A 22,104-nucleotide genomic window follows, 5' to 3' on the forward strand; every position below is an offset into this window, starting at 1 on the left:
TATATAACACTAGTTGAGGGCAGAGCAGCTGCCAAGCTTTCCTGGTTCCGTAAAATACTTTATTCTGTAAATTAAAATAGAAAAAAAATGAAAGTAATGCTTTGAGTCACGCTGAATAAAATATACAGCTGTAGCATGCAAATAAGGACATAAGTATGGTCAATCCTGTAATAGCTATAACTAGAGCCAGAATTGAGTGTACTTGGAAACAACTTTCTCCCTCGATTTGTATCCACTCAACTGTTAGATTCTCATAATACATGTCCTGTAATGATGGCTTAAATGAAAACTGGAAAGTCACAAAAAAAAATCAGAAAATATCAGTTGTAGTTTGTCCCCTTCATTTTGAAAATCTCAGAATTACCTTTACTCAGTCTTAAGGTCTCCACACACCAGATGTGATGCGCTTTTTTTAATTGCTGACGAGACACTTTCGCAGCGACATGACCATACACACCAGAAGCAATACAGAGGTGATGCGACAGGTTTGAAAACTGCCAAATCTACACAACTGTTAAAAATTGCTATTGACAAAACTATGATCAAGACTGGTACATATTCGTCAACGTGATGTAGTAATTAGCAGTGTCTTCTCTGATGGTATTTCAACACATATTCAGAACAGAAAATATAAGGCACTTTTTTACATAGAGAATTGTGGGGGTCTGGAACCAACCCCCCAGCAATGTTGTTGAAGCTGACACCCTGGGATCCTTCAAGAAGCTGCTTGATGAGATTCTGGGATCAGTAAGCTACTAACAACCAAACGAACAAGATGGGCCAAATGGCCTCCTCATTTGTAAACTTTCTTACAGTAAGTTCTTATACATACCAGGCTTATCCAGTTCCTTCAAAATGGACCGCATATATTGTCTTTGAAATCTTTATCTTTATAATTGTGATGACCTTTGTCATAAAGCTCTGGGGATTTTTTCAATGGCAAGTATTATTGTTTCCTCCATCATTTTGGGTACTGCTTCACCCTGCTGGACCAAGTGCATTGGATCAAGTGCATCAATACCCTAGTTGACACATGTCAAATCTCAAAAAATAGGATTCAATTCTGTTTATTTCCGTTGCTCCCATGTCGCATGTCACATAAAAAATTCTTATCAAAAGTACATGTTCTACTAATTTTGTCGCATTACTGCACAGTTTTGCTTGCCACATCACGTCTGGTGTGTAGCAGCCTTTATCTATTGATAAAAATAAGTGCCTTGTTTCTTCCTTTTTTTTTTTTTTTTTTTTTTTACCTGTGTCAGTCGGTGCAGATTACAGTTGTGATTAGAGCCTATGTTTCTTCGACTGACACTTTTGTTATCTGACTTTTCTCGAACATGCTAAATAAGAGATAAGGCACTACTTGACCCCTATTACAGGATCTTACACAAGTAGATTTTCTAAGCTTATTTTAGTCTGAAAAGTAAATCCACTCTCCCACTTTCTGCTAGTCAAGTATACTGTATGCAACAGAAATGTCCAGGATTCAGATATGCTCAGATAACCCTTGGAAATATCACTAGAATCTGGAAACTGACTTAGCAAGGGATATTGGTGAACATTGGTCTCACTTTTAGTACCCTTGCACAGGGCCATTGATAGTTAACCACTAAAGATAACAGGGTAAGTACTGAGTAACTGTTTCTTTTTTCACAACAGAGGTTTTATGGTGTATCTCAATATATCTAGCAAACAAAATAACAATGCAGACTTTTGAAAATGTGTCTAGTTTTCCTGATTTTAAAGTTGTCGTTTTTTTCTTTGTTATGATTTGTATTTGTTACTATTTTTTTCACTTTTGTATTACAGTATAACTGTAAATACTGATATATTAACAATATATCATTTAACTATTTCAGAATTTTTTATATATATATTTTTACCGAAACACTGCCTTATACCAATTGAATAATTTCAGTGTGTTATACTGAAAAATAAGACTCTACTGCATATTAATCTAGTTTACTGGTCTGTTTTCATCCTTAACTACAAGAGTGGTCTAGTTCTAAGTGGGTGTTTCTTTCTTGGACCTGAACTGAAAGAATGAAATCACTCATTGAATGCCTTTGTTTCTTTCATGCTTTCATTATGGTACTGTGAAAGCGTGTCACAAAATGTCCACTGAGAGGAGAGAGCACTTGCTGGTTGGAGGAGGTTACAAAACTGCATTCAACCACCATCTTGGCTCCAATTGTTCTATAGAATAGACTGCTGACTCCACAGGAAGCCCAGGAAAACTGGAGACATGAAAGAAGCCACCTGCCATATTCTACATATGAAGATATATGTTGTAATAATAATAATATATAACCGTATTACTTATTTGAAAAATGTGTGGAAAAATTATTTAATATAATCAGCTGTGAAGTTAGAATAGATTCATATATATATTAGCCCATCTCCCAAGCGCTTATTTATTTTTAAGAATTTGCATCTGAAGATAAAAAGCACAAGTTTTGATCCTCTGTGTACATGAAGTTCAAATCCTGTAATCAGGGCATAAGAAATCCCTCTGCTCTCTGAGCAATATTACACAAATGCGACACAAATTGAAGGATTTAAAAATAAACAATATGAAATATTCATGTATCTGCAGCTAGAGCAAGAAAGCAGAACTAAAACCAAAGGGATTTGCAGTCTCAAATCAGAGGATGCAATGCCTTGTTGTTGCTATCCCCATCATTATCATAACACTGTGCTTTGGCTACAGTTTACCATGGGTTGTCTGCTCAATATCTCATTGTGTGTAAATGTTTTAGTCAGATATCACTACCATTTGTTTTAAAATGTTTATTATTATTAGAAGTAGTCATAGTAGTCATAGTAATAGTAGAGTAATAGTCGTATTATTATTATTATTATTATTATTATTATTATTATTATTATTATTATTATTATTATTATTATTATTTTAAACTGGTTGAGGTAGGTGGGATTCAAACACAATCTGCTTAAGTACTGAATCAGTTGGGTTTATTTACTTCATGTGCCCCACTCCAGTCACTTCATTAAATAGAACTGCTTTATTTTTTTTTTTTTGTTACTGCTAATGAACAGTCTTCTTGACACTGTGGTACCGTCCAAAACTTACATTTTAAAAACAAACGGAATATTATCTGATTTTCTTTTTCATTCATTAAACTTGTAAGTTTACATGATTGATTTATAACTGGGGTGGATAAATGACAGATTACTTTATAAAACTAAATCAATGTTTTCATTCTTACAAAAATTGACAAAATGGTATTAAATGTCAGAGAAAACCATTTGAAGATAAATCTTTGTTTTGTTAGATGCCTCTTTATTATAAGCCTTTCTTCAGGGAGGGAGCGATTTATTAAGGGCAGTTTTATCTTGGTATCATTATTAAACAGAAATAACCATAGCCAGATTGTTTAACAGTTGAGAGAATAAAAAATAAAGATTTGCAGTTATTAAACTAAAAGTTCCAATGTTTTAATGCCTTCATTAAAACATACAGTAATAACAAGTGTTTTATAATTGTTCCTAATTACAGCTAAACCTAACTGTTCAATTATATAGCACATCAATAATAAAAGGTGTCAAGAAGTGTCAAAGGTTAGTCATTATAGAAACAAACATGCGTGTATGCATTACAGTATTATACATTCTTACAGAATTATTACTGTCTATTTTATTGAACATAACTTTTAAAAAAATGCATCTCAAATGTCAAACCCACACTAAAACACCATAAGTGAAGTTGTAACACATGTGTTTTGTGTCTCATACAATGGTACTGCATACAAAAAGATACCTGTCATGAAGGTATTTTTCATACAGTCAGAGAGTGCAGGTGTGTGCCCTTGCTGTTTCTTGGCAAGGTAACTGTGGCAGAGCAAAGCTCTGCCCTTTAAATTGGCAGAGATGGGGTTAACTTCCCCTACCTGCCTGGGTTTATTATGTTCAGGTGGCTGGGGTTGATTAGTTGATTAGGTTGATTAACAATCAATCAGCGCCCAGCCACCTGATATAAAAGGAGGCCTCTGCTTCTCATTTGGGAAGAGGGAGCTGAGGAAGCAGGTTGGTTTTTTTTTTTTTTTTGAAAAAAAAAAAAATGGGAAAGAAGAGCAGACAGCGGCAAAGGCAGGAAAAGCAGCAGCAGCTGAAGAAATGTAAGCTGCTGCAGCCACCGCTGGAGGACCCGGCCAGCCTCTTCCCCTGGTGTTCCTGGTGTGGGAAGGAGGACCATCGTTGGCGGTCCTGCCCAGACGTGCCACCGGCAAACTGGTGTGGCCGGTGTGAGGAGGACGGCCACAACTGGGCAGGATGCCCCTACAACCAGGCCCAGGAAGAGGTGCCATGTTCACCCCGGGCATCAGGGGCCACCCCACTACCTCCAGCACCACCACCTTCACCACCGTCCCAGGAGATCTGGGACTGGTTGATGCACCCTGAGGCAGACCTCGTCCACGATCTCCCCATAGTTATCAACACGCTGTGGCGTCGAGATGGGGAGAGGTGGGAACAGTGGGAGGAACAACACCACCCGGCGTCCTTCCCAGAGGTTGCCCTCATGGTGGTTAATTACCTGGCTGTAGACATGGGAGATGCCCCGGTCACTCCAATAAAGAATCCCCAGAGCCAGAGAGGGGTGAGCCGTCGCTCCCCAGAGCCAGAGAGGGGTGAGGAGCTGCCGTCATCCCCAGAGCCAGAGAGGGGTGAGGCCGCTCCGCCACCAGAGGGAGCCGGGCCGCCGCCTCCGCCACCAGAGGGAGCCGGGCCGCCGCCTCCGCCACCAGAGGGAGCCGGGCCGCCGCCTCCGCCACCAGAGGGAGCCGGGCCGCCGTCGCCGCCTCCGCCACCAGAGGGAGCCGGGCCGCCGTCGCCGCCTCCGCCACCAGAGGGAGCCGGGCCGCCGTCGCCGCCTCCGCCACCAGAGGGAGCCGGGCCGCCGTCGCCGCCTCCGCCACCAGAGGGAGCCGGGCCGCCGTCGCCGCCTCCGCCACCAGAGGGAGCCGGGCCGCCGTCGCCGCCTCCGCCACCAGAGGGAGCCGGGCCGCCGTCGCCGCCTCCGCCACCAGAGGGAGCCGGGCCGCCGTCGCCGCCTCCGCCACCAGAGGGAGCCGGGCCGCCGTCGCCGTGCTACCTTGGAGATTCGGGGCCCCCTCAACCAAAGAAGGCTTGGGGGCTCCGACATCAACCCCGCCCACCACCACCCACCATAACAGCCCACCCAAGGGACATAATTGGACTCTTGGGGGGGGGGGGGGTGGGGAGGGGGGGGGGGGGGGGGAAGGGGGGAGTTGGCCGATTGCGGCCGGTGTACGTTGTACATGGGGGGAGGTGTGTGGCAGAGCAAAGCTCTGCCCTTTAAATTGGCAGGGATGGGGTTAACTTCCCCTACCTGCCTGGGTTTATTATGTTCAGGTGGCTGGGGTTGATTAGTTGATTAGGTTGATTAACGATCAATCAGCGCCCAGCCACCTGATATAAAAGGAGGCCTCTGCTTCTCATTTGGGAAGAGGGAGCTGAGGAAGCAGGTTGGTTTTTTTTCGGGTTGTTTAGAAAGTTGAATCCAGCGAAGGCATTGCCCAGCCTGGAAACTGTTATTTTTGTAAGTTTTGCTTTTTATCTTTTTTGTGTTTAAATTGCTTTGTTTTGGACCTTGTGCCCTTTCATTTTGTGTTTATTTATAATAAAATAGTTATTTTTTTGAACTGCAGTCTGTCTCTGGGCCTCTATCCACTCGCCAGCCTGCCACAGTAACTCTTTGGAATTGTTACACCTTCCCGTGCTACAGTGTCCCCTACTGGCCTGGTGCCAGGTGAGTCCAGGTTTGCTGGGCTGGTACTGTAGTTTGCCAAGATTTGCTGCAGAGCTCATTGGTAAAAAGAAGCCATTGGCTTGGCAGTAGGAATGGAGGTCAGCCCCCTTCATTTCTCTTGAGCTGTTGTAGAGAGTTGAACTGTGATTTGAAAGCATATAACTGGACTGAATAAAAGAAAATAGGTTACTAAACATTTTGTTTAAACCAAGACCAAGTGGACTCACTGTGCCATCATATGTGCCAATTTAAGTTATATGTAAGTTACGATCAGTATCCTTCACGCTAACGAACAGCCCATAACACAATACTTTGATTTACCAGGTAAGCTAATCATTACAGTATCTAAGGTCAGGTTGCTGAAAACACAAAATGTTGATGTGTTCTTTCTAAGATGTATTGGAAATCTCACTGCATTCATTGATATCCCATCAACCTTGTTGACCAATACTGATCATAAAGATGACTGTATGGAAAAGTGGTTTGCCACACTCAGTTAGTGCGCAGGTGTAGCGGTGATGCAGTGCGCAATACAAAGAAGTCTGATGAAAAGAAATAAATGGAGGGCTGGCAATACACAACAATATTGCACAGTTCAATAAACACAGGGTTCAATCCCAAAATAATAAACACGGTATTAAACACACACACAAAACACAGACACAGTCATAAGTCCAGAATGAGTGCTGTAGTGCTCATGGTGAAATATAATTTACTCATGCACAGTGGTGAAGTGCTATCCAGTTTTATGTTGGCCCGTAGTGACAGCTGTGGATCATTTTAGCCGTCTAATAAAAAACAAACAGTACAATTAGAAGATACAAGAAAACAAAACACTTATGGTTATTTTACACTCGTCCTTCAGTGGCTCTCTCTTTACCATTACAAAGGAACAGATCACCTAGTCACGTCACGTTTTGTACCATCAGTCACGCCCCCTTGGTTAACGATTGAAACCGTTCCTCTTCCAATCCGCAGTTGTCACATCACTTTCCCTCTGGACCAATGGCTTGGTGTACCATAGCCCCGCCCCCTTTCTAGATGGCCGACTTCCAGCCTAACCCTTGGAATGAATTGTCTGACCATCTAGTCCGGGGCACTCTGTTTCCTTTACACAGCAACCTCACAGGTCGGGAGGGAGATTTATAACCAACATTTATTCTTTCTCTGTCACTCTGTTTCAAATACATTTGTGCATTTTCAGCATATGCATGCATTTAATGATAGCTTGTTAAACTACTTACAGAAATGAAACATTATCAAATTGCATGACATCTCCATAGAGCAAGGGTAGAAATGAAATGTTTTCTTTTTCTTATTTATTGTGCAGAACATTAATATCTAATATCATACCACAAACTCTAATTTGTATCTTTAATGCTGTATGTAGTTAATGGTCTGCATCAGCTGTATTTTTAGATGTGGAATGTCTTTCACTAACTGTATGATGACTATCTGTGTCTTCCTTGTGTTACTTAAAAATGCTTTATAGCTCATGCTCTAAGATTTGTCACTTTACTAATGTATCTTTGCAAAGGCTTAATAATTTCATAGTATAGCCTCAATGATTTTTCTATCCCTTAAAATGAAGCCTAATGTGCCATTTCCAAGTGCTGTGTCATTCCTCTGATTTCATTTTCCTTCTTAGAAGACTAAAGTGTGTTTTAATGAGTGGAAATACTTAAATTCAGGTACTTCATAGTACATGGTATTCAACTGTATAAATATCATGATTTCAAACGGAAGGTTGGCTAATAAAGAGAGTCTTTTTTTAATATGCCGTCTTGCAACATACAGTATGTGCTTAAAATAAATACTGAATTGTGCCCATCCAAGGGGTAATAGGACAAACTAATTACAGGCAAGGTATTTTCAGAATAGCTCATTCCAAGGCTTCACATTAACTGCAAGAAAAGTAATCTAGAATTGAATCATTCCTCATTAGGATACTGTCTTTATGGGGAAAAAATGTAATTGCAGAGCAATTGCCAAGGAATGTGAACTCTGTGTTCACAGCTAAGGGGCAAGTTGGACTCAAAGATAATTGGCCTTAAGACATAGTTCCTATAGTGGAAAGAAAGCATATATTTCCATATATTTATATATTTTCACAAAGCAATATTTACTTGTTTAATGTTTTGCAAAATACAAGTCTCCTAAAATGGAGCCATGGAGTATAACCCAGTTTAGTGAACCAACTCTCACACCACCCATTGTCGTGTTCTGTGTCACAGGGTTGCATTGACTCCATTAAAATCCTTTGGCTTGGGACAGTAAATCATAATAGCAAGGATGCCTTTGGGGCATGATGTTGTTTCAGGAGAGAGAGAGAGTAGTATTTAATGCAAGTGCAGTACAAAGTCTTTCCTTTCACAATGTCCAGAGGACCCTGCAAGCTCAGTAGGGGCCCCTGAGAGCTGTTGGTGTCTTTAAGGGCAGGGGACAATAGCAGACATGGAAAGGGTTGCTGTATGTCAGAGAGCTGGCGCCCCTCAAAGTTGTCCAGAGCAGGCGCCAGGCACTTAGCATGCTGCAGTAGAAATCATGCGGCGTAGACAGGTACAGCCTGCTGCTCTTCATCAGGAACAGTGGTGTATCTAGCTGGAGCATCTCCACCTGGCAAAGCAAGGCACAGGCCAGCATTCTCCAGGACAGAGTATCTGGGCCATACAGCAGCCACTGAACAGATTGCAGTCGGAAGGCAGTAACTCGGCTGCCTGCGTGTGGAATCCCCTCCCCCTCAGAGGAAAGAGTTTCAAAATCCACCACCCTGCTGCCCCCCCTCCCGCCCCGCCCATGACCTCCCTCAGTGTGTTGGCCAGTGAGGCCCCACCTGCCCAGCCACCCCTGCACCTCCTCCAACTGCCACTCCTGCACTCAGAGATGAACCATGACTAAAGAAAATACAACCTTTCCATTTCTTCGTTCAATCAATTTGATTTTTCGTTGTTGCTATGGGTTTCTTCTAAAAATAAGTAGCATTTAAATATTTTTGATTAATATAGTCAAAGACAGCAGCTCTTTTCAGTGCACCCCTACACCTGTGTATATTTAAGCTCCCAATTTTAAACTCATTCATTAAAAAAAGAGAAGGCAGAAAGGAAAAACAGAAACAGAGATAGAAAAAAAGGAAACCATTTGGGTCTTGCTTTTTTTTGACCTGACCTGAGTTTTAAAGATTGACAAGTCTCCATCTCTGCTGATTGGTAAAACTTTCTGTCCCTGAACTTTTCTTCATTAAATATTTAACAGAGCTAACAAAAAGTTCCATGTCAGGGAAAGACTCCTCTACTGCCACTCCTCGCTTCCCCTTGATCTGCTCTAAGACGTGCCTTATGCTGCACAGACTGTATCCTCCTCTAAAGCCCTGGCTGGCAGCTCTGCTGAGGCTGTTTAAGCTTGTCCTGCTGTCTGGATACTTTCCTAAGTAGTGGGGAGAGGGGATTATCATCCCCATCTATAAGCATGGAGACACTTTAAATTCTCAAACACGTACATAACACCAAGAAAGACAAAATATTCATCTGTTTTATTGATTTCAAGAAAGCTTTTGATTCTGTTTGGCACAGTGGACTATACCTCAAACTGCTACAGTCAAGGATTGATGGAAAAGTGTACGACAATTCAATCTATGTACTCAACGATACAGAGTAAAGATTAATGACAAGCAGACTGGTCCCTTTAGGAAAGACAGAGGAGTGAGACAGGTCTGTAGCCTCAACCCCACTCTCTTCAACACTTATATCAATAGTGTGCCCAGTCCTGTCCCTCAGCCATGTTGAGGTGAAGAGCCTGCTGTACACAGATGACCTGGTTCTGCTGTCCCCCAACAGGAGGGTCTGCAACACAACCTGACCCTGCTGGAGACCTACTGTAAAACATGGGCTCTAGAGGTCAACCTGAAAAAGACCAAAATCATAGTGTTCCAAAAAAAGCCCCAAAACAACCAGAAAAAATTCCAATTCTGTTTTAGCAGAAATAGAAATAGACCACAGCCTCTCATACAGCTACCTTGGCCTCACATTAAGCGCTTCAGGAGGTTACAATCTGGCAATCAAAACACTAAAAGAGAAAGCTCTCAGAGCATACTGCATCACTAAAAAAACACTGGCTGCATTTAATCCTCCTACAGAAGTATTACCCTGGCTGTTTGACAGCATAATTCAGCCTGCTTTATGGAAGTGAAGTCTGGGTACAACCATAAGTGCATATTACTCAAAGTGGGATAAAACCCACATAGAAATACACCCTCTGCTCTGTAAAGAGGTCCTGCACACACACAGAGAAAACGGCTGCAGAGCAGAGCTGGGGAGAGTTCTGCTAATCCCCATACAGGAAAGAATAAATCAATTCTGGTTCCACCTAAAAGAAAGTCTCAGGTAGTGCACTAAAACCATTTTTGTACTCGTACATGGCATCCCTCTCCTCCAAAACAGGCATGGATATCCAAGAGAGTCCATCAGACATAAGGCACTGAAAAAACACTAGGCTTGCCCTGGTAGAAAACTCCACCCTCTACTGGAGAGAACAAACACCAAAACAAACTCCAACTCTACATTTCAACAGAGAACACACCCTGGCAGAGTATCTAATTATCATCAAGAACCCCAAAAACACCTTTTAAATAAAGAATAGAGAGAATTAGTGACCACAAATTGGCTATTGAAATGGGCAGGCATAAGAGTACAGTGGAGACCCACACAGGAGCGATTCTGTTCCCAATGCCACAGTGGAGAGATTGAGACTGACACCCACTTCATCCTCCATTATGAGAGGTACAAATAGCTGAGAGAAATGCTTCCTTAGGCTAGCAGACAGAATAGAGGGCTTTCTGCTCCAGAGCGAAGAGAAGAAACTGCAGGTCTTACTGGGGGAGAGGAGAGAGGGAGCAGTAATAGCCATAGAGTTTGTAGCATCCTGCCACAGGACCAGAGACAGATAGTAGAGCCCAACACAAATATAATTGTTTATTTCATGTCTGTTATTTTGTATTAACCCTTTGCGGTCCTATGTCGGACCAGGTCCGACATTACAATTTTCCCTTTCCGGTCCGATGTCGGACCCTGTCCGATATCATCAAAAACACGTCAAGCACATGTAGTCATTTTTTCACCGGAAAAAGCTGAGAAAACCTTTCAATGGCTGAGTGAGACCGATAGGAGCCGAGAGAAGCCGAAAAAAAGGGGCGTATCTGAGCAATACACATAGCCACTACACCACAGAGATAACATGGACATAAAAAACAACATAGCTGCTTCCGCATCCAGTGCTCAAAGAATATCACGGACATTTGCCAAGCTTTTTGAGAGGTTATAGTAAAAAAAAAAAAATGACTTGTATCACATTATTGAGGATTTTGGTGATAAAACAAGTGATCAGGAGATGATTTATCAGTATGCACGACTATGAAGAGGTATGTGATAAATACAGTGAACAAGGGGTGGGGCGGGGCTGGAGATGCAGTACTGAGTGTCCTGATGATATGCAGTGCCTTTTAAACCCATTTTACTTTGAATAAAAGTACTCTTAAACAGCACGTGCGAAAATAAATTGGACCTGATGCGGACCGCCTCAGGGTTAATGCTTTGTATCTTTGACAATACTTGTTAAACTTGTCATGGCAATAAAGAATCTATTTTGCTAAGACCTTATATTTAGCATCTTCCGTAGAGTAGTTACTTTAATGAAATAACATATTGTACCAACCTTCCAGATATGCATGACTTGCTGCTTGAAATAGGTTGCAAGCATACGCTGCTCTATATAATTCACAAGACTTACAGAAGTAATCTCACAATGTTCATATTTTATTTCATAGTGGCTTTGTAGCTTCTTCTGAACTAATGTATTTGTATTATTTTATTTCTGTAGACAGGACCCCTCTGAACTGTCTGGAACTATTCAAAGGTAAGCACATCCTCCTTTCAACACTGATATGTAAAAAAATGCTGAGATAATGTTCTTGCTTTTCTTTCAATTTATGTCTTGATAACAATAATTCAATGTACATAAGGAGTACGCTGATTGTCCAGTCTTTCACAGCAGAGTATATCTGAATGACACTTGAGAAAAAAAACAGGATGTACTTTAGAACAGATCTGGTGTGAATTTTCTCTAACTATAAGATCAAGAATAAGTACCATAAATAAGCTCTTAGTTATTCTCAGGTTCACAATGACCTAATTGATTTATGCCTATTTCTTAATTTATGTAGAATGAGAATAGGGGTTTTAAATCAAAAGCTCATTATGCTATATCCAAGGAGAATTGTTTTTGTTTATCAAAATACTCAGTAACAAGACATTGCCAAACAAGCTACATAGGACAGTACTTCCAAAACTGCTCTAAGATGGAGACCACCTTTCTTTTTCCACAACCATCTTCAGTCAAAACATATTTGACGATTCTGTTACAGCTTATTACTACTGTTCTTTACACCCATATAGATTCTGAATAAATTGTCAAAAGGATTATTATTTTTATCTAGACCATTTTTATTTTAACTATTGAAGTTTGCACAGCAAAATAGCCTTTAAGGTTTGCACCTAATTTACAAATGGGACCTAGCTGAGAGAACTACACTATAGCACTACAATTGTTAAATTCTCAATAAGGATACCACAGCAAATGTGTTTAAAGAACAGTTTTCAGTAGCAAAGAGTTGGACTTGCTTAACGTGTCTTTCTTAGTGTCATTGAAAAATGTTTTACTCAATAAAAGTAATGCATTTCCCTTTAGTGGCAGTTCAAAAATGATATAAAATTGACGACTTAAAAACAACTTGCACAATTATAATCATTATCACTTACTTTTTTTCTCTTACAAAATTACATTCAGTATCAGTATCTAAATACTTTAGGCTATGTACGACATGATAACATAAAGGCTTCAAGCTTTGATATGTACTGTATTACATTAATGTAAAACTTTCAATATATGTTGTTCGGTATTGGAATGATAAGAATGATGCTATAACCGTACCTTAATGCAGGTTTTGTGTATATAAAACTATACAAGTCATCTTATTTTAACAATTTCTGATACCATTCATTAAGCTATCTTACAATGGCCTTGTACAAATAAGATGCTTGTTTCACAACTTCTACTTCTCCTACAGACAAAAGCATACAGAAATAAAGCAACAAGCACTGCAATATCTAGAATCAAATAACTTTTCTTCATATTCAGTCCAGAGTGAATTATTATTATTATTATTATTATTATTATTATTATTATTATTAGGCTTCCTAGCCAAAGGCGCCCTTAACAGCAAACTGCTGCTATTTGAAAACCGTTTCACCAACAAACTCCAAACATGGTAGTTATTGTCCCAGTAACAATGGAATGCAAATATGTTAAAATGGTTATGTTTTATAAAACAAGATGGCCACCAGGTGTATGTTTATGTCTGCCTCAGTTGACAAACGGTTTACTTGACTAACTCGAAATTTCACAAGCATCATCCTTGACACTGTTGCAATATAACTGGCTTTTAAGAAACTTGCATTAAACAAGATGGCTGCCTGATGCATTTTTGAAAAAAAAAACTTTGAAAATCATCTTCTGTGGAACAGTTGAAGTTGCTGATTTTAAACTTGGCACATTGAGAACTAAACAAGCTTAGACGGGTACTGATACTGGGGCTTGGGAGCCGTAAAACTGCCTGGCAGTTCAAGTTGTTGTTGTTATTATTATTATTATTATTATCGTTATTATTATTAATATATTTTTTTTTTTTTTTACTGGTTCTCCTTTTGGAATCTATCTTGCATCCATTCAAATACAACAACAGAATGACAAGGTGAATCACATCGTTCCAAATTCCATTACTCTACTGAGCAGATGCAGGGCTTGATCTAAGGGAATGAATGATCTGATATTAGCTATATCACTTATTCGATGAATAACTGATTTATTTTAAATATTTATTCAGTGTGTATGGTATGCAAAATACACTGTAGTATTTGAAATAAGAAACAGGGGTTGGCCAAATTGTCTTGGCCAAATTCTCATCTTACATGTTTTTAATGCCTGTGTGTATACAGTCAATACTTGTTTGCTTGTTTAGCTCTGTAGTTTTCAGCCCTGTTGTGTCTTACAGAGCATAACCATAACAAGAATGAAGTAGTGTCTTGATAATCATGTTATATACTGTTATCAAAAGTAACATTTTTCATACGTTATAGTCTAAATATATACAGGTGTACACAGTATATAAAGGTTTTCACCCATAATGCTAAAATGACCACATTAAGCTTTCATGTGTTTAGGGAATCAAAAAAAATATATATTTTTTTTAAATCTAAATGACTTACTTTTATAAATCTATTTATAAATGTGTGACCTATAAAAAGCTTTTCTCTGGTCATGAAGTCTATTGTTAATTTTTCAGTGGAACACAATAAAGAAAATTACATAAATGATCTCTGGGGTTCCTTCCACTCCATTTTGCAGTATAAATGTCTATCAAGGGACATACTTTTAAATTTATATGAAGACATGGCCTCATTTTTGTGCTTTTGTTTTCTTTGATTCTCTTTTAGCTATGTTATGATTGTCAAATCAGAGTTCATGCTTTTACTTCAGGACACAAGGACACATACACTTTGTAAACCGAACTCTAAGGGCCAGATTTTGATGAAACGTGGTAAAATGGAAAAGGGCAAAGTGCTTTACGTTTGCACTGGATTGCACCTTCCCCTTCATGTTGTTATTTTGAAGGGAGTTTGAACTGGCGCTGGTGGAATTCCATTAGAGCAGACCAATAAAGAACAGGTGAGAGTCAGAAGCTGCTAGCAGATCAGGAGCAACTGACATTCCCTATAAGAAAACGATAGCCCTAGCGTTTGCCTTTGCTGTGATGAATAAAAAGTTGTTTTATTGCCATAGCACCATTTGCTGTAGTATTTTGAAATATTTATAATCAATCATCAAAAAATTTTGGCATATGTGACAGCATTATATTCATAATCATAATTCTATACTTCCAGCCTTTAAATTTAAATATGCACTTGTTATTTTAGATCAGCACTAAAATGTTTGAAGGCCTGGTCCGCTCCAGCCCTACTATACCCATTGTAGCCTATGTCATAAAGCAGAGCTGTATATCATATACAGAATGAATCTAATCAGTCATTTACACTAATTTGGAGGTACTTATAACATTGTTTCTGACGCAGTATATAAATGAGGTAATACAACAGATCAATGCACCAAGAGCTGGAAAAATGAATATATGTGTGTACTGCAAACATACATTTAGTTATTTGCTAATCAAATACATTATTCGAAAGGATTAGCTTTTCACAGTATCACTCAGGTTTAGGTATAACTGACGTCTATCCAATACAGCTTTTAGGACATCACCAAGTGACATTGTACCAGCTTCATACATTTTAATGCTTCTCTGAAAAATTCTGACAAACAAAAATCGCTCAAAGCTAACATGCAAATGAAGCCACACCCCTAAAGTTATGCTGACCACTGGCACTAAAGCAGATGGAAGAGGACAGGGAAAGTCACATAAATCGCACTACAAGGCAAAGGCATTTTGCACCATGTTTTTTCATCGATCGTGTTTAGCTCTTGCATTAGAGGTTGCCCCATCATCAGTTGTATTGTAGTTGCCTAATATCTGCGGAGTGTTCTGCAAAACTAATTTTGCTTAATTTTCAAAAACTATTTCCCTTCGTTTTTATAAAGATGTGGTAGAAAAAGTCAACAACCAGCAGACATTTTGGTTTTCCCTGAACACCCCTCATTTGTCTTTGTTATATTACATATTGCATATTTCAAATGCATGGCCTTGAAACAGTTAGAATTATCAGGAACTTTATACAAGGCACTGTGGAAGAATTGGTTGTTAATTACAACCATTTATAGTTATTATGTTCTCACAGAGAAAACAACTTATAATTACTGACCTGGCACTGTAGAACCAGTGAATAGTATTCATTAGTGCTCAAGATTCCCAATTGTTCCCAATGCTGTATTAAAAAATGATTGACATTTATAATTAAAATGTGACCTGAAGATGTTCAAGAGGTTGCTGTAGTTACTATTTATAATTTGTGTGTGTGTGTATATATATATATATATATATATATATATATATATATAATATATATATATATATATATATACACACACACATATATATATATATATATATTGTATATATATATAATATATATATATTTTTGTACATAAATTAACTACCAAACATTTTACTATTCATTTTGTAACAATGATAAGTTAATATGATAAGTAAATAACATTTATTTTTTTTTTTTTTTTTTTATTTTATTTTTTATAGCTGGTGTGGACATTTAAATTATTTTATAAGGTTCTTCATGGGCAGACTTATGACTGTATGTGCAGCATTCTGCTGCTGCAGACTATAAACTAGTATTGGTGTTACACTGCTGTCATTGGCTTCTTCCACTGGCAGTCAGACATTTGAAAGACAATAGGCTGAATCTCTCTGTATCTGTTTTATCTGTTGGTTGTTGTTTGGTTTGTCTCGAGAGGGTGTACTTAATCATGTCTATGTGTACTCAGTTGTGTATCCTCAATTGCTTTTGGATGGATAGAGGACAACCAATCAGAGGGCGAAATTTTTGCCAGCTGTAGCTGAATTCTAAATATTTACCAGTTAAGCTGCAATGTCTACAAACTCATATTGGAATTCAAATTGGTATAATATGACCTCTTAAATGAGACTTTACAGTGTCTTGGGTTTCTTTAAATGGGAAAGTAGTATAGTTCCTGATTATAATAATTCACCCTCTAGCCTTCTACTGTAGTCCTATCTGGCGCCCATTCCTGTATTTTAATGTTATCTTTCTGGTATGTTCTTTTTGTTCCAGCAGCATTTTTCTTTAGCATTCCTTTTGTAGTTCAATTATTTCAATAAATATGATTACCCTGAAATCTAAGCAATAAATAACACTTGGGTACATTATGACGATAGTGAAGGATTATGCGACAAGACCACGGGTCAAGATAATGTTCATACCCAAGTATTTATTATTGCTTAACTTTCATGTTAAACCACAAGAGCCTTTTAATAAAAGACATTGCTGGCTATATTATATACCATGACCATGGGAGATAAGTAGTCACAACACTAGATTTTCATGTTGTTTAAAAATAAATAAATAGATAGATAGATAGATAGATAGATAGATAGATAGATAGCAGTTATGGTTTATAAAGCGGAAAGAACGGCATAATTTACCTTAACACATGTATTAAAAATTTAAAAAATAAATAAAAAATAGCCTGTAATAAAGCAAAATATAACCAAAAGCAATCTGATATTCCTGTGTTTATTTCCCAGACAACTCAATAAAAACCGTTGGGGACATAATAAAATTGAAAATACCAAATCTCCCAAGTGATTTAAAACTGGAAGTGAATGCAAGATTCAAATATATATATTGACAGTTCTCTTTGCCTCTGGCACACATGCACCCCAATGGCAAATTGATTTTATCTTTTGAATGAATACAAACTTCAGTGCAGTCTTGTGGGAAAACAAGCACAGTGACAATTTTCATAATGCCTGGCAACATTAATAGTTGTAGGTGATGGAGGAAGTGTTTGTGTGTGTGTGTGTGTGTGTGTGTGTGTGTGTTGTGTTTGTGTTTGTGTGTGTGTGTGTGTGAACATATTCAAAATGAGCATTTTCACTAGTACTTCATTTATCCAGTTTTGAAGTAAAGAATTACAAAAATCAGATTTTACATTCAATTAACATTCTATACGTTAATCTTGTTTCTTGAGAGTTCTGTAACATTTTCACTTTATTATTATTTTTTTTTTTTTTTTGCATCTTTGAGCAAAAAAATATTTATTTAATAATATTTACTTAAAACCTGCAAATGATTTGTACTGGGTTAAATGCTTTGTGGATGTGGCCTATATATTTAAGTGCAATCAGCTGGGTAGACATTAAAGAAATTAACAAGGCACCTTCCTTTCAAAAAAAAAAAAAAAACTGTTAGTTTTTAATAATCTAGGAAGTCTGATTTGTCAACTACTAGCATTGATGAAAGATGTAACAGTGCATTCTCATTGCCTTTCAGAAGCCTGATACACAATCTGACTAAATCAGTATGAAAGATTGTTGGCTTATTGTCTACTTTAAGGTCATAGGTTACTGATTTTCACCACTGTTTCAGTCAAATTTCCAGTTCTACAAGGGCTTGTATTCATAAAAAATGAAAATGCACTATTAATAAAATTGGTAATTGGAATGAAGCCTCAGATGTTCCCAAGCTTCAACCAACAATTGCAGACATAAAGACTTTAGATAGGCTTTGGCTGTCTGAAATGATTTCTGTTCCCGATTGTGGCTTTTGCTGGTGATTTTCTGATGATTGACATCACAGACTATGCCATTGCTAAAATGCTCCTTTTCTTGGGCCATAGTGAATACATACCAGTGATTGTTTTTTTTCTTCTTCACTGAGCCAGATTAACTGTGAAGTTTGATAGAATAGAGTCTAATTTATATGACTCATCTGTGAAATAAATGACTCCTGTCATCATGATATAATCAATTTAAGAAAATAGAAGTATGTGATTGGGTTAGTCAGGTGTCAGATGTTGGCTATTTAGAGTCTTATAAGAAATATTCTGCATAATTGGATTATAGATTTAGTTTATATTATCAGATCCCCTATTTCTCCTGGTCTTCGTTGATGCAAATGGGAAAACTTCCACTTACATATACAGTAGTTGCATGTCCTGGAGTGCCATTTCCATTACAGGTTTAAAGAGCCTGTATCATGTCCATAGATGTTATAACAATACCTGGACGATCTATTGGACCATTCTGTGCTGTTTCCTATCTTCCCGGATCACTTAAAATATTTTGGCATTATAACCTCTTTGGGCAACTGTGATCTATCCCTAAACTTGGTGGTATGATTAAATGTTTGGCGGAACGTAATTTTTGGTGTGGATTTCAAATGTTAGCAGCTGAGATGTTAAGTTGCATATTTTACTATCATTTTAAAAAAGCCCGGTACATACAAAATTGTTTTTAGAAAAGCAAAAAAAAAAAGTTGTTGGAAGTTTTTTAAAGCTGAGGTTGCAGTTGTGCATTTGGCACTTAATCTAATCCTGATGTTATTACAAGAAGCAAGTCACAAGTTTATTTATTTCAAGTTTATTACAATATCCCTGGTTAGGGATGCCCTGACTATTATATAAGGTGCTATTATCTCAGGTGAACCTTCATTATCTGAGCACAGGGTATTAATTAGGAACAGATATTAGTGAATGTAAAATCTGACACAGATTTAAATCCACTATACTGCATAAAAGAAATACAATGACATCTTCATTGTTTAACATTCTACAGTGCTATCAATACAAAAATATTAATTACCTTATGAATTAACATCCTCGAGATATAATCAATAGTACATAATTAGTGTTCCATGTTTCTGGTTTATTTCAAATTGTATCGAAAAATTACAGGATTTTTTTTTTTTTAACTGGATGTCGGTTTTTACTGATTTGAATCCTATTTTTGTCTATTATTTAATATTATCCTAGTACTATTTTCTGGGAAATACACAACAATTTGCTGACAATCTAATGCCAACAATCTTAATTGTAAATATTTGACAGAAAATGACGATTCTTCTGATGGCTTGCACCATCCAGTTCTGTCAATTTTATTTAATTTTTATGATTTCAAGGCGAATAAACCTGGCTTGTTTTGTGCTGATGTCATGTTCATACCTTCCGTAGATACTGTTTTCTTCAGCACAGCGATTGCCCAAATGTTCGCAAGGTACCTGCTAACTAGGGAAAATTTGACTTCGACTTTATCATACATGCCAGCAACATTAAACCTAATCAGAAACCAGAACTGCTATGAATCATATTCCACTGAGATTGTTCCCCTGATTTTTACTGATGTTTCAATTAAAAACTATTTTTTATCAATTTTATCCCTATTTTAATATATGTAAAATAAACTCCAAAAAATTTGAAACAGCTAAGAACTGCCTTCTAGTTGTACTGCTTTTTATTACTCACTTAATAAAAAAATATATGCAATACATTTTATATATTTGTACATTTAGCACCAATGAGTGTTTAGAGTTATAGAGGGACCTTGCCTAAAAGCACGACAACCCTTTGCTCATCGGCCAGAGATTTCCTCTTGATGAAGGTGTTTTTCTGTCCTTTGTAGACCTGTTTATTAATGTAGACTGTTCATTATTGCAGCTTATTATTAACATTGGACACAGTTTCCCATGAGGTGCTGTAAGGTATCAATTACTGCAACCTTCCACGGTGAACTGTTATCTTTTATGTCAGTATACCTTTGAGGGATACTTTGTGATAATTGGTTTATTAGCTTTACTGTATGCCTTTTTTTTTCAATGCTCAATTTTTATGTTTCTTTGTATTAAACAAAGCAATAAAAAATAGGAATGCTTTTGCCAATGATTTACTTAGAAAACTCCAACTGTGTTGCTTTATAAGCCTACTAAAGCTAACATTATTGCTACATAGAACACAAGACCCCACGGGTAGAACTGACCCATGTTGGCAGAAATAATTTGCTGTTCTACCATCTACAGTAAGACCTAGCCACTCTTAGAATGACCATATGAATAATTCAACGGCTGACTAAAATACTCCAATATAATTACCTGGTTTGAAAAAGAATAAGTGGGTGTTTATTCTGTGTGAGGGAAGACAAGTCTTTGTGGTTAACATGCAAGTACAAAGACATTTTGTTTCATTGTACATTTTTCCTACTTGTCTGTTGTTTTTGAAAGATCAACATCTACCAAACATTTGATTTGAACACATTTAAATATTTTGATGGTGAGGCAGACATTCTATGTTATCTGATGTTAGATGTCATTCACACAGAAAGTGTGCAAACCAAATTTCAGATAGAGAAGATACTTATCTGTGAAATCTGTAGGTGTACAAAAGGAGTGATCTCATTAAGCTGCAACAGCACAGTAAATCAAGGGTATACATCATTTGATGTTGTTTTTAAATAGGGAATAAACTATTCTCACTTGCGTCACTCATAATATAGCTAGCATCTCCTCTGTGGACTGCAAGGCTACTCCCCTGGAATGAGGTGTGAGCTGCTGATGAACCCATATGAACAGGAGAGGCATCCTTGTCAAAAGTTTATTTTTAATCCCACAGCAGGGATATCTTCCCTCCAGTTCTATATAAAAAGGGTTGATTTCCTAACAGATGATTTACTCTTGGAAAGAAATAAAGATTAATGTTTCTGCCACAACCCAGCAGGTTTACGGGAAAGGTTGGTTCAAATGCAGGCCTTGTCTGCTTTTTTAGCTGCACTGTTTCTCAAGTGCATGGAGCAGTGTGTTTTTAATCAAATGTGAAATATTGCCTTGGCGGCTCAAATGGATTAGCCCCCTCTGTAGGCACGTTTGTCTCCTCTACTCAACATAGTAGCAATTGCTGTAGCATTTCACACTTCAGGTTTTTGACTTCATCATTTTAATGGATCCTTGGAGTTTGTATCACCGAAACGTGGTAATTGTTAAATCAGCTCAGTTTTCCCCTTGTGCTTGAATGAAGCTTACAAAACGTTAGATATTTTTTACAAGAAAAGAGTTTGATGACTTATGATTTCAAGCCAAATCTCTTGAAAAAAGTCACAGGGGTAGATGTACTAAAGTGTTGCGGCTGTTGCAATAGTCACAAACCACTTGCAAACGAGTCGGAAGTCTAGGGTGAAGTGTGTTAAACATGCAGAATGCTGTTACAAACTTTTTAGGGAATGCTTTGCAGCAGCAGTTTTTCTTTGTGGTTCAACGTTTGATGAATATGTTATTATGCATTCCTGCATAAATTTACAAAAAGGGGGTGGAGACAGTGCAAATGAGCGTTCACAAATATTATAATGAGATTGTGGCAAAGTGCCTGCCCCGTGTGTATTTTGTGTTGTGTGTTAATGTTGGTGTATAGTCATTGGTACACGGAATATAAACGGGTCTGTGTAACACGAGTGTTTAAAATGTATATTTGTACTTAGGCACGAGGATTGCACAGCACTTCACGTGCAAGTAAAATGTAATAATATGTGAGCACAAGGAATTGCACTTTATTAATTCATGTGCAGTTGTACCGCGACTCCAATTGAATGATTGATTAGCAAGCGAGTCACGGTACAGCTGCATAAAAGCTACATGTTTTCACCCACTCGGGGTTGGGTGTTCGGTGAGTGGAGAACGGGATTGGAGACGGAGGTAATAAATAATAAAATAATAACGTAAAGTTAAAATATCAGCTCA

General features: G+C 37.9%; 1 protein-coding gene across 13 annotated transcripts in view; it reads left to right on the top strand.

Annotated features, from left to right (window-relative positions):
* The window catches only part of LOC121318265 (CUGBP Elav-like family member 2), a 178,185-nt gene that overhangs the window by 35,581 nt on the left and 120,500 nt on the right, over positions 1-22,104 (top strand). For 11 of the 13 annotated variants that reach the window (XM_041254750.1, XM_041254745.1, XM_041254747.1 and 8 more), the window contains exon 2: positions 11,660-11,695. The exons of the other annotated variants lie outside the window; for them this stretch is intronic. In XM_041254750.1, the coding sequence (XP_041110684.1) occupies positions 11,660-11,695 (36 nt within the window). The remainder of the gene's footprint in view (positions 1-11,659; positions 11,696-22,104) is intronic. 13 annotated transcript variants of the gene reach the window in all.

This window comes from Polyodon spathula, chromosome 7, assembly GCF_017654505.1.
Source record: "Polyodon spathula isolate WHYD16114869_AA chromosome 7, ASM1765450v1, whole genome shotgun sequence".
In the NCBI taxonomy this organism is placed as follows: Eukaryota; Metazoa; Chordata; class Actinopteri; order Acipenseriformes; family Polyodontidae; genus Polyodon; species Polyodon spathula.